The sequence below is a fragment of the Phoenix dactylifera genome, chromosome 16, assembly GCF_009389715.1.
Source record: "Phoenix dactylifera cultivar Barhee BC4 chromosome 16, palm_55x_up_171113_PBpolish2nd_filt_p, whole genome shotgun sequence".
Taxonomy (NCBI): domain Eukaryota; kingdom Viridiplantae; phylum Streptophyta; class Magnoliopsida; order Arecales; family Arecaceae; genus Phoenix; species Phoenix dactylifera.
In genome coordinates this window covers 3351154-3364263 of record NC_052407.1, presented here as the reverse complement: position 1 = coordinate 3364263, position 13110 = coordinate 3351154, and the positions used below count along the sequence as shown (strand labels likewise).

Sequence of the window (13110 nt, the reverse complement as noted above, 5' to 3'; positions counted from 1 at the left end):
TCCACTAAAGATGGTATCCCAAAGAGTTTTTTTTTTTTTTTTTCCCTGGAATACCCTTTTAAAAATTTAAATTTATGTAAATACCATCTTAAATTTATATTTATTTTTATACCATCATAAAATACTGTTTTTGCACAAATGCTCTTAATATAACGGTCCTTCTAACACCGTTAATAAAGACTATATTTATATTAATTAAAAATAAATTAAAATTTTAAAATTATTTTTTCATCCTCTATTATGATCGTTTTATAAATATTACGTATTTACTCTTTAAGAATATTTTAATTATTTTAATTTGAAATCTGTTAATTTTTAAATGGTGTTAGATAGCGTGGGTACATATGCAAAAATATTGATTAAAAAAAAAATAGAATAACAAAATAAGTATTTTATAAGGGTATATAGATAAATATCAATTTTGGAAGATTATTTATGTAAAATTCGATATTTAGAGGATATTCAGGCAAAAATAACCTATCATAAAACCAACTATAATTATGTTAATTAATGTTATTATCATGAAAATTTACGGACATACGTAATCTTTTCGAACTTTGTTAATTTTGTTACATGTAATTTTGGGCTTATACGGAATCCATTACGGAAATAGGCTTGGCCTACGCAGGCCCACTTACAAATCGACTCGACGATCGATCCCCTCCTGTCTTTTTTACATCCCTCCCTCGTCCTCTTTTTCCTCTCCCTCTGATGCCATCCTCGGCCTCGTCGCCACCGGCTGGCCGGCGCTCCTCCTCGCCCTTCTTCGCACGCCATTACTGACCTTTGGTCTCCCGTCCCTCGCCGTTCGCTGTCTCACCGCCCCGTTCCCCGCCGCTGTTCGAGCTCCGATCTCCCCGAAAACCTCTCCGATGCGAGCCTGGTATGGCCTCAAATCTCTGCCTTTATTCTCCCAGTCCGATCCTTTCCATTAAGATCTCGACGGGTTCCATTGGGTCTTTCTGGCAGTTTCGCCGTTATCTCGTTTCCGTGCACTTCTTTGCCATTCTAGGGTTTGTGAGGAGAAAGATTAGATGGCTTAGTTTGAGGGGAGCCTGGTCTTCTTCAATTGTTTAAGAACAACAAAATTTTGCGCCCTTGTTCCTGTAGGAAAACAAACCGGATCTTTTTCCCTACAAATGACGCATCTAGATTGAGTTCCTTGAATCAAAATTCTGCATTTATTTGCTAGCATCTATCAGTTTCCCGTATTTGATTTCTTTTTTTCGATAACAGTTTGGTGCAGCTAAAAGAGTTTTGATAATCTTGACAGACTTGTGCAATGGCAGGATCTGTTATGCCATCCCTCGGTCGTATAAGGCTCACTGATCTCATAGCCTCGGAGGGGCTTCCATCGGATTCTTACAAGATTTCTGTTTCGACCCTCACGCAATCCCTTGCTCAGTATTCAGCCGCAATCATTCAGTTGCCGCCTGCTGATGGTGCTCTTTTGAGGTCTGGTCTTGAATCGGCTCGTCTCTTTTTCCATCAGCGTCCGTACCCTCCTGCCGATATGGTTCATTCGAATGACTCCCGTGAGTGGTGCAAGACCTCCGGTTATTATGCAGATCCTCAGCTGTGGCAAGAAACATATGACTATAGGCCTGGTCTTACTCCGTCAGAGCCCGATGCTGGAATGGAGATTCCTCCTGCCGGTTTGCCTGACATATTTGCAGTGCTTGGCAAAGCTGCACGAGATATCTTGGATGCTATCAGCTTTTCTCTGAATTTACGTAGCTTTTCATTTGCTGAAGTGCTTGATAATATACCTTTAAGAACTAGGGAAATCTCTTCATCAGTTCTTTCAGTGTGCTGTCACTCGAGACCATCTTTCCAAGGAGCACATCACCATAATCTGACAGCACAGGAAGATGGGCAGTTGGTTATGTTCCCAGACCAAGAGAATCAGGTTGATAAGAGTTTGATTACTCTCGTCAAGTCAGATAGGGCAGGGTTGCATATAAAGGACTTCCAAGGGCGTTGGATACTGGTGGATGCGGATCTTGGCCCCCAAGATGCAATTGTCTACCCTGGACTTGCACTTTACCAGGCGACTGCTGGTTATGTCACCCCAGCCCAGCCCAGGACAGAGACAGGCAATTTGCAAGGTAACATGTTTGGTCGATGTTCTCTGGTGTTTAAGCTCATGGCGAGGTCCATGGCGAGTCTGAGCTGTTCAGAGATGAGAGCAGCTGGCCATGGCGTTGAAGCTCAGTTCCAGATTCCCATACCAGTGGATGATTTTATGCAGAGGCCACACTCTACTGATCAACTCTTCACTAAGCACAACTTCCCTAGTTATACGCTTCAAGCAGCCCAAGATGGTAGGTCAGCATTCTAGTATTCCTGTTTGTTACACCTTACTGCTACTATCATTTGGCTCCTCAACAAATGCACACAGCCTGTTAACATAATGATTAAATTCTAATTAGGGAACCTATATAGGTTCATGCATGCATGTATGCTAGAGCAGCAAGGTGCTTGTTCCCACCTACAATTGTCAAGTTTTTAGTTACTTTAAAAATAAATTGAGGCACTTTGGTCTTTGAACATGCCAAAAATTGTGATGATTAGATCATTTTTATGCGGTCATCTCATTGGTTAAAGGGCCAAAACACTTTTATATTAGAACTAGCCATTTAGTGGCCAAGAAGCAAATGTTTTAAAGATCCTTACCTTAGTAGTGGGAAAGCTCCACTTAGCGTGCCCCTCCTGCTTCAGAATCTATCTGAAAACTCATCCTCACACCCGCTTCCTAAATGTTTTCTTGTTCATTTTTTTTCTTTTAAAATGATTAGCTTCGCCTTATTCTCACCTAGATGGCAAAAGTGGCTCCATGCACCCACGTCCGCACCCACTTCAGGTCACTAAAGTTCTTACTGATGTATGGATGGTCAAAAGATGGACAGTGCTCAATGAGAAGATAAATTTTTATATTAATTTATGGTTCAAAGTTTCCGGGTCTGTTGAAGCCTTAAAGGTTGATGATCCTGTTTGGTCTACTAAAGTTTGGTGTAGAGTGCAAGGAAAGGTTGGAGTTATTGACGTTGGTAGACAATTGGTGATGTAAAGTGGTGAGTGGTGCGATTGTCAGCCAATCAAGGATTTTCATTTTTTTTCGTTATGGTAAATGATAATAGGTTTTGCTTGTTGTGGTAAAATGATGATAGGCTATGATTGGTCAACTGCACTTGCTCCCATTTTTGGGCAGACAATACGTGAAGAGCTAGTGATGCCCACTGCCATAATAGAGGGGAATATTACAAGTCACATTTTGTGGACGTTTCTTATCTGCATGTCTCTATACTTGTTCATGCTGATAATATCACTCCTTATTATTGGTAAAATACACTCAATTTTATATTGACCTCTTGTAACAAAATTTTCATCTGAATAACTCCTATTAAATGCTAAATTGACTTTTATATTCTTATTTGTGCATGTAGGAAACTTTCAAACTAGACTTGTTTAATCTCTCACACGTGATATTTGACCATCCTATTGACTATAAAGCATATGCTTAACTCGTAAGACTTGTTAGACATGTTTTATTCTTATGGCTTCTCTTGAGTTTTAATTAAGCATCTGATAGTGTACCATGTGAGATAAATTAATGGACATTAAGGAAGATAAATTTGCATAGGTGATACATTGATTCTATGGTTTATGTTTAGCATCAAAAGCAGTTGTGACGAGACAAGTCAATTCCTCATGACAAATGGACCTACCCAAAGTATTGGAACTAAGTCTTTGGTTCTTTACAGTATTTCTAAACGAATAAATTGTTGGTATGAGGAAGATAAACAATGGGATTTGTCAAGTGATATAATATTTGATCAATGAGATGATTACGATGGATGCTAAACTGGACTCATAAAATCCTTGGATAATAAAGGCCTAAGTATCAAGAAATGGTAGAAGGACATTTGAATAGTAACTTAATGGAAATAGGAATGAAAATAGGGCTATAGTCAAAAAATAAGGCCAAGAGATAGCACAATATAGTCCGTTTTCTTATCTTGGATTAATTGTACAAAGACAAAGGACGGTGGGGGACATATCCTTTAACTTGGTAAAGAGCAGTGAGGTGCCTTTCCTAGTGCATGCCTATCATGTTGACATAAGGGGAAACTTTCATGGACAACAATAAGAATTATAATTTTGCATTTTTAGGAGGGTCAGGATCAAGTTACCCTAAGTTTAACTCTTATAAAGTTACTTCTTTTTTGAATTTGATGACAAGGGTCCCACATAGATGATCCAAGCCACTGGGTGTGATCTATTACTTCTAAACTACTTACATACCAAATATTATATGATTTGGAGACCTCTCGGCCTAGGCATCAAGTGGTCAAAATATATATATTGTTTTATATTTAAACTGTCCAAGTTTTTACCATTTGATTCATAGGATGAGGGTCTCCAAATCACTTGTTTTTTTGGTATGTAAGGAGTTTAGAGGTAATAGATCACATCTAACGACTTAGATCATCGATGTGAGGGCTTTATCATCCAATTCAGAAAGGCATAAGTCTAGAAGAGTTACACCAAGTGTAATTTGAACTGACCCTTTTTGGGTTAGGATCAAGTTACACTCCGTGTAACTTTTATATAGTCACACCTTTTTTGAATTGGATGATGGGGGTCCCACATCGACAATCTGACCATTGAATGTAATCTACAATCTCTAAAATGCTTGCGCATAAAAATCATGTGAATTGGAGACTCCCAACCTAGGCATCAAGTAATCAAAAAACATTTCATATTAATTAAATTATCAAATTTTTGACCAATTAATGCATAGGCTAGGGATCTCCAAATTACATGATTTTTGATATGTAAGCAGTTTAGAGGTAGTAGATCTTATCCACCGGCTTAGATCATCGATGTGGGATCTCTATTGTCCAATTCAAAATATAGGTGTAACTCTATAAGAATTATATCAAGTGTACCTTGGACCTGACTCTTTTTAGAATGTTTAAAAGTTAAGAAGGCGAACCGAGAATGTTAAGATTTTGTGTCAGCCTTCACTAATCTGGAGGAGACTGCATTACTATGGTTGTGGTAATTTTGTGATAAATATATCTTAGAAGTTCTTAATAGACAATTATCAAAAACCTAAAATTTCCTAGGTAGATAGTGGCGTATCCAACCAGAATTGTATCACCAAAAGCAATGTGCTAGTAAATAGTCATATGTCCGTATCCTTGCTTATTTTAATCCAAGGGTTTAAACCTCGGTGTTGGGCCTCATGTCTATTTGCTCCTTCGACAATAGGCACTGGGATGGGATGATATGGTCAGGATGGACTAAAATAGTTACGAACAACAATAATAAAAAGGAAAAAATAAAATAGTCTGCGTCCCAATCTGTCCCGACCATCTTGATGCATTCCCAGCATCAGGATGCAACAGGGACAGTTGGGATATCCCAATTCAAGAGCGGTATTGTCCCATTCTGACGGGACCTAAATCCTTGTTTTAGTAAGTGTGTTATAATCCCAAATCCTTTTCTTATCTGGAATCTATGGCAATACTGTCTTATATTTAAGCGCGCGTGCATGCACATGCACGTGTCACTTTATCCCATCAAATAGCTTCTACAACTATGTTATTTCATATCAAGTGTTTGCAGTTGAAAGAGGATGTTCCTTGGCTATGCTTCATTGAGATTGATGGAAGATATGGATTTGGTGATTGTGGATTGCTTTGCTTCTTGCTGTAGCTTAGAAGATTCTTCCACTGTCGGCAATTTGTCTTGCTTTATGTTCATGCATTTTCTCCGGACAGCTTACATACCCTTAGTTTCCTGGGAAGTGCCAGACTTTTGCATACTAAATCAGCTGACCTTCGTTGCTTTAATGATAGTTGATTTTGCATTTGCCTGTAAAGTTATATGCTATTATTAAATTACCTTGTCATTCCTTTTTTTTTTCTGACAGTTAATGCCTGATGATATTTAGACTGGATTTTTATGAACTTGATAACTGTGTCAACTTGCTTTTGATTTTACCATTGAGTGTACTCATTCTTTGTTAATCCTGCATATAAGGTAGCTGAGTGGATGTATTGTAATTCCCATGTTCACTATTATAAATATCAAATTTAGCCTATCTGGCACACTTTTCTCATTCTAAAAGTTTAACTACTCTCTCATTCAGACTTTTTCTGTTTACGTTACTGTCCGGACAACTTAATATTTGTTTTGGTTGCTATGTAGGAAAGATATTCTGAAAACACATGCAAATATCCCACACATTTTCCTGTCCAAAGGAATATTTGTCAACATACTCTTCTTTTTTAAACAAAAAGATAATATTGAAGTTATCTTCTTTTTGTTTTGTTTTCTTATGTTTTAAAATATGGAAGTGTCATTGCAAAAGAAGAGTTCATTGATCTTTAACATCTCAATGGTTGACTAGATGAGAACCTGTGTGGGCGTGTGTTTAGTCCTAGTTCTACGTTGGTTATTTGTTGGGTAGATTTTGAGTACTTATATAAGATCAAGAAACCCAAATAATACCTTCCGGCTAGCCTTTTTGGGTGAGGTCTTAGGTTGTTACTAATGGTATCAAAGCAAACCTAGCTGATAACCTATATGGACTATGGGACACTGCAGCACAGATTCATTGGGGCTGACCACGGGTCGATCGTGGTGCTTGTGATTAGATTTTAATGGATTTGAACTCTTAGCCTAATGAGGACGTCAGAGTTTAAACGGGAAGAGTATGTGAGGACCTGTGCGGATGTGTGTTTAGTCCCACATCGCTTATTCGCTGGGTCCATCTTGGATACTTATATAGAATCAAGGAACCCAAATAATACCTTCCGGCCAGCCATTTTGGGTGGAGTCCCGGGTTGTTACAAAAACATTGGTAAACGTGTTCTTTGATGGGTGAAATTCTTATGATTGTCCTGTTTTACTCGTAGGGCAAGAGATATCTATGAAGTCTCGTATCCTAATTGGGAAATTTATGCCTTGAAAGTAGTAGGACTGCATTGTTGGTCCTTATTAGCCAGTCAAAGCAGATCATATACCTTTTGTGTTAGAGCTCACCATGTATGGTCCCCTTGGACTGGCACATTATTTTTGATCTGGCTGCTGTCTGAGATATCACATTTGTTTTTGCTGACAACTTAATATCTGACATTTTCTATCACTTCATGCTTTCTAAGTTGGCAATTGTGACATAAAAATTGCACTTTCGTTCCATCAATTAATGTTCTAAGTTGAGTCAGTTGATTGCATTTGTAAAACCCCCATCCTGGTTTTGTTATTGCATTTGTTGCTCCGCTGGGTTTATTTTCTCAAGTTTCTGTTATGACTTGAATCTTTGGAATATTGGATGCAGCATCTTTGAAACCTCTGATGAAGAGGAGGAAGAACTATGCTAGATGCAAGCCGCTGCCCCCGTCGAAGAGACTTCGTCTCGAAGCGCAGAGAGTCCTGAAGGAGAGGGTTCAGGAAATTGCAGACAAGAAGGGCATCAAGCTGAGATTCTGTAATCTCAAGGAATGTGAGGGCCACATACAGTCGCTGGACAGCCCATGTGGGAATATAAGAATGGAGATAGGATGGCCACCTGGGGTTCCCTTTGTTCATCCTCATGACCTTCCCAACAAGGCAAAACTTGGCTTTCTCGAAGCTTACGAGCCTGGTTGGACGGCCTCTCAGCAAGATATGGAGTTAAGTCTTATCGAACCTGGACAGGCCAGTCAACAGTTGGTCAACTGTAACTCTCTCATTCATATTTCTGAGTGCATGCTTGTTATCCATAGATACACTAGTCTTCACATTCATGCATATTCGTCCGTGCTTGAAAAAAAGAAGATAAAAAGAAAAATGCTTTCTAAATTCTGGGGTGGTGTTTGTTTGGATACATCATGAAAGGTCAAATATGTCTGCTTGTCCTTTTTGATAACTGTCCTCCTGATACTCCCATTTTGCTTGTCATTAGGTACTATCTTCTGATTCAATCTCATGAAAAGTACATAATAATGTTTTAGAAACAATTCAAATGCAACTGATGGATATTTCCAGTCTAGCACTCATCTCCAGGGCTTTGGATGTGTAACAGAGTCAACAAACAAGCCTATGAATTTAAATGCATCATTTTTATCTGGCTACTAACAGAAGTTGCATTTGGACATTTTGTCTTCTGCAGGAATCAATCTCCATAACTTTTGATATTTGGCCATCCTCTGTCAGCTTGTGACTTCACAAACTCTGCCAACAGCTTGATCTCATCCTCCTGCAGCCGGGGTCCAAATGTGCATTGACCTTTTGGAGTACATTTCTCTCCAAATCCCTGAAGACAACAGCAGACTCTGTTTATTTACTTGCAGTTTCTATCAACAGCTTGATTTGTTTGTAAATAATGGAATCAGTAAGGTCTACTTGCCGGCATTCTTCCCTTCCCATAGTATGTGATGTTGTATATACCCTCCTCCGTGGCAACACCATTCCTGCTTGGAATTGCGCCAGTTTTATCTGTCAATCATAGCCTATCTCTGATTTGAAAGATGTTATCAGAGGAGCAATGGCTAGCTATACCTTTCTAGATCCTTCATGAAGAGAGTGGCACCCTGGAAAGCAAGTCAGGTGGGAAAGGGCTCATGAGGAAGATAAAAATCAAAATAAGTTGTTTATTCTGTGGTATTGAAATGGAGTTACAGTGACTCACAGGTTGCAATATGTTCCCTCCCATGTCATGGCAGCCAATGCAGGCTTTTTGAAACAAGGCTCTGCCCTCGGATATAGGCTGACTGAAGGATACTGCAGAAATCCCAAAGTAGCTTGCAAAGGCTTTGATTGTATGATGTACATATAAATTGTGCATCTTCCTATCCCCCAAAAGATGTTTATTATGCTTTTTCTGATTTTTTTTGATAGCTACAGTGTAAATTGAATTGTGTTTATGTGAATTTCCGGAGTTCTTTTTGTATACCTTGCAATTATAGAATAAAACTTTAAATTGCATACACTACATATGGCCATTCAGTAGGAAAAAAAGAAATGCAGTCTGGAATATGTGTGGGTAAAAAAATGAGAATTTCAGCCATGGGATGAATGAGAATACCACAGAATGAATAGGGGCGACAGAGATCAGGTGCATCAAGAAGTTTTTTGAATGGAAAACGTTTGTGTCCATCAAACACATTATTTGTTTTCGGATGTTAAAAATAAAACAAACAATCAATAAAAGTAAAAGTGAAAAATTGAAAATGACATCAAATAAAATCTTAGCTATTTCTCTTGTTAAAAATGTTCAACAAAATTTATGTAGTATAGCCCCATAAAACAAATGCTGAACTCCGGCAAACCATCTATTCGATTTTTTCCCCATGACTCTCTCCTTTGTTGAAATAGATTTTTTTTTTTCCCCAAACCAATGCTCCATCCATCAGATAGAAATCAAATTCTAATTTTGTAATACATACAAGAGCAAGAGGGCTATTGTGGGAAACACGAGACGGCCCTCACCTGGAGGAGCAGCGAGGCTGGGAGCGGATAAGGTGAGGATAGCAGACATCAGAGGAGAGACCAAACTCTCTGCAACCCTGACGGTTCTCTTCTGGAGGTGGTGTTGGTCGCATGGGTTCTCTTCCTTCCTCAGACATCCCTGCTCAAATGCCATGGAACACCCCACCACTATCAGATGCGTGATAATGCTGTTAAGAGCTCCAGTTGAAAGCTCATACAGGAACAAAATTCGCTTTACCTTCGTGGTGAAGCAGTGGATACTCTTGTTTAACGAAATCAAACGGAGGGGCTCCATTCGTTCTCTTGACAGGGTGCCTACTCTGTTTTTTCGTGCGTGCGTGCGTGCGTGCGTGTGTGAGAGCGAGGAAAATGGCCGCAGAGAGTGCTCCAACAACAACAGCTCGATGCAATTGGCTCCGCTGGCCTATGGTATTCCAATGGAAAAAATAAAGATGGGATCGCGCTTTCTTTTTAATTTTTGGTGGGTCGGCTGCTCAAAATGTTCTCATTTGAGCACAGCCAGTTGCATCACTATCAAGAAGACTACAGAAAGCAATAAAAATTAAAGACTGCAGGGTCCACAGAAACTCTCCAAAATGCTGAGCAGCGAAGGAGGCGACCCAATCAGCAGCTTGGTTCGCCTTCCGAAGGACGTGCCTAACCTGAGTGGCCCGACACTCTCGTAGCATCCGTCGCACGTCGCACAAAAGTAGGTGCTCCACCCCTTCCCATCTCTCCACTTGAAGACGATCGATCAAGACGGCTGAATTCCCCTCCAAAATGATCGTATCAGCCTCCAATACATGTCTCGCATAGGATAGCTCCTCCCATGCAACTTTGAGCTCTGCCCCAAATGACGAGGCCACAACGGAACAATAACCCCCCGCAGCAATCAGCCTGGCGCTATGGTCTCTGATCACAAATGCTACACCTGCCCAATCACCAGTGGCGGGCAAGCTCCCATCGAAATTCACCTTAAGATGAGGTGGGGGCTCCCAAGAGATAAGAACAAACCTGGGCACTATAGAAGCGGAGGGGGGGGGGGTCCCAAATGTCCCTAGCCATCACCGGTGAATCTTGCTCCAACGACTCAATAACCTCCATTGCCTGATGAAGAGTCCGCTTAACAACAGACCTCAGTGGGGCCCTCCTATCCTCAAAAACTTTGGTATTCCTATCTAACTAAATATGATAAGCCAAATAAACAGCAGCAATTCCCCACCGCACAGTGCTCGGTGCCTGTACCGTAGACCTCACCTACCGCAGAAAGTCCCCTACCACAAAATCGGATCCCGGAAAGGGGAATGATGCCCTCCTCCAAACCCTGGCTGCTCGTGGGCACTCAAACAAAACATGACAGATGGAGGAATCCTAACCCCTCTCCTGGCCAACATACTCCTCGTCGATAAGCAGTCCCAGACCACCTTCCAGATAAATAGTGCCACTCGTGGGTGAACCCGCATCCTCTAGATCCAACTCCCATCACAACTCCTCACCCTCTCACCCCTCACCACAACCTGGATATCAGCCGACCTCACCCTAGCAGACCCAGTCGCCGCCCACACCTATCTATCCTGTCCATCATGAGGTATTGGAATGGCAAGAACCCTCTCCGCAAGCTGTACCCCGAAGCCTCTCGGATCAAGACCTCGTCACACCTGCCCCCTTCGGGAGCCATCAAGTCACGAACTCTGAGCCCCGCCAGTCTCGCAGAGTCAACCATCATCGGCATCCTACTCAGCGGTAGCTCCGCCAGCCATCTATCCTCCAAAATGTCAATGGACTGTCCATCATCAACCATCCACCTGATCGCCGGTAGCACCACCTGGGCGGAGGAACAGATCTCCTGCTAAATGCATGAACACTGACGCTCGGCCCGAAGCTCCACTCTGGTAAGGAGAGCACCATACTTAGCCCTCATCAGGGCGCTCCACAAAGATAATCCTAGCAGCACGCCACGCAGCTAGGACCTCACGCCTCGCTCGTAGTGACAGGACCCCTAGCCCACCATGTCTGAGCGGCTGACAGACAACCTCCCATGCCACCAGATGAATGCCACTCCTCTCCTCTCGTCTGCCCCTCATGAAATCCCTGAACAGCTGCTCCATAGACCTCAATAGAGACATCGACACTTGTGTACTCGCCAACAAATACACCGGAATTGAACTCAGAACTGACCGCACTAGGATGATGCGCCCCATCATGGATAGAGCATCCACCTGGCAGCCCTCCAATTTGCGTCGAATGCTCAACTCAACCTCGGAGCAGTCACTGCGTCGAAGACGTTGGCCCGTAATGGGAACCCCAAGGTACCTCATGGAACCCTCCTGCTCATCCACGCCTAGAATCTCTCTGATAGAAGTCTTGATCTGTGGGGGGGTCCTCGGGCTAAAACAGATGGCAAACTTACCCCTGTTTACAAGCTGACCTAAAGCAGAACAATAATTATCCAGGATATCCTGGATCACCCTCGCAGCTCGACGAGTCGCTCGTGCCAACAATAGACAATCATCAGATAGAAGTCTTGATCTGTGGGGTCGCGCTTTTCACCGTCAAAAAGGTGGACGAGTCCAAAAAGCCACCTTTGTGATCCGAGATTCGAGGCTGTTGACAGTAGGTAGAACTATGATCTTTGATATTTTAGTCCCTGGAGCAAAACTAAGAGCGGCCCAGACAGTCATCACCTATGCCAAGCAGATCCTAAGGATTAACAACATTGCAGTTGAGGGTGACTTAGCCATGATGGTTAGGTAGCGTGGCAGTCTCTCACCTCCTCTTGAATGATATTTGGAGGAGCTCGAGAGTATATATATCCTTCATAGCTAGGCACATTTACCACGAAGCAAATGGAGCGGCAGATTGGATCGCTTCCTATGTAGCGAAGCACTTGAAAGAATTTCTATAGATCACTATGTTAGCTCTCAATCGTGCTTCGTAATATTTTATATAATTTTTTTAGATGTATTCATATTAGGCTTATATTATATGTCCACCTTATCGAAGAAAAAATAAAAAAGATAGGACGAGTGGAAGATCCGGCATTGGAGGATTACGCTCAGATCCCTACCATCAAATTTTGGTACTGTACCAACGTCTGGATATTGATGACATATAATTATACTAGCGTTGCACATAGTCATGCGTGTGTATATTTAAGGACTAAATATAAATTAGTCATCAAAATTAAAAAAATAAAGTATACTTTTTTCACTTCCAAACAAAAAGAAAAAAAAAATTGTAACGGATCCGGTAAGGATAAACTCAAAGTTCTACTTTAATTAAATAATATTTAATTAAATAATAAATTAAATAATAAAATTATAATATTTTATTACGACATGCTGTTTTTTCCATTCATTACCTTTGAGGATCAGTCGTGGTCTTATAGACTCTACCAATAGTCTGGACGAATCTGTTGCTTCATCCTAGTCTGGACGAATCTGTTGCTTCATCCAAATGTGTAAAAGATCATAGTCACACTTAAAAGCCGAGCACTCTACCGTTGAGTTAGCAACCCGAAAATAAAATAAATAGGATATATATGTAAATACGGTCAAAATAATGCTTCCTGGCTTGACTCTTTTAGCTTATTAGCTTATAGGCTTCCTAGCTTCCGGCTTATGGTAA

At 41.0% G+C, this 13110-nt stretch overlaps 2 protein-coding genes across 14 annotated transcripts; one reads left to right on the top strand and one right to left on the bottom strand.

Moving 5' to 3' along the window:
• Positions 1–654: 654 nt before the first annotated feature.
• On the top strand, positions 655–8944 carry LOC120104035. Of its 12 annotated transcripts, none has more exons than XR_005506420.1 (5): positions 657–883; positions 1274–2324; positions 7352–7685; positions 7958–8070; positions 8165–8944. XR_005506420.1 is itself a non-coding variant. In XM_039114262.1 (4 exons), the coding sequence occupies exons 2-4, from the start codon at positions 1283–1285 to the stop codon at positions 8004–8006; spliced, it is 1461 nt and encodes a 486-aa protein (XP_038970190.1). In that variant the 5' UTR covers positions 655–883; positions 1237–1282; the 3' UTR covers positions 8007–8944. The 12 variants fall into 12 exon arrangements, 9 of the variants coding, with proteins under 9 accessions (XP_038970190.1, XP_038970192.1, XP_038970196.1 ...); XR_005506418.1 differs by having other exon boundaries at positions 7352–7721; XR_005506419.1 differs by having other exon boundaries at positions 7352–7732.
• Positions 7832–9951, bottom strand: LOC120104037 (cytochrome c6, chloroplastic). Of its 2 annotated transcripts, XM_039114272.1 has the most exons (6): positions 9722–9951; positions 9484–9622; positions 8684–8775; positions 8554–8585; positions 8402–8465; positions 7832–8308 (listed from the first exon to the last, which is right to left on the bottom strand). In XM_039114272.1, the coding sequence occupies exons 1-6, from the start codon at positions 9776–9778 to the stop codon at positions 8168–8170; spliced, it is 525 nt and encodes a 174-aa protein (XP_038970200.1). In that variant the 5' UTR covers positions 9779–9951; the 3' UTR covers positions 7832–8167. The 2 variants fall into 2 exon arrangements, with proteins under 2 accessions (XP_038970200.1, XP_038970199.1); XM_039114271.1 differs by lacking the exons at positions 9484–9622; positions 9722–9951 and having other exon boundaries at positions 8684–8999.
• Positions 9952–13110: the final 3159 nt, after the last annotated feature.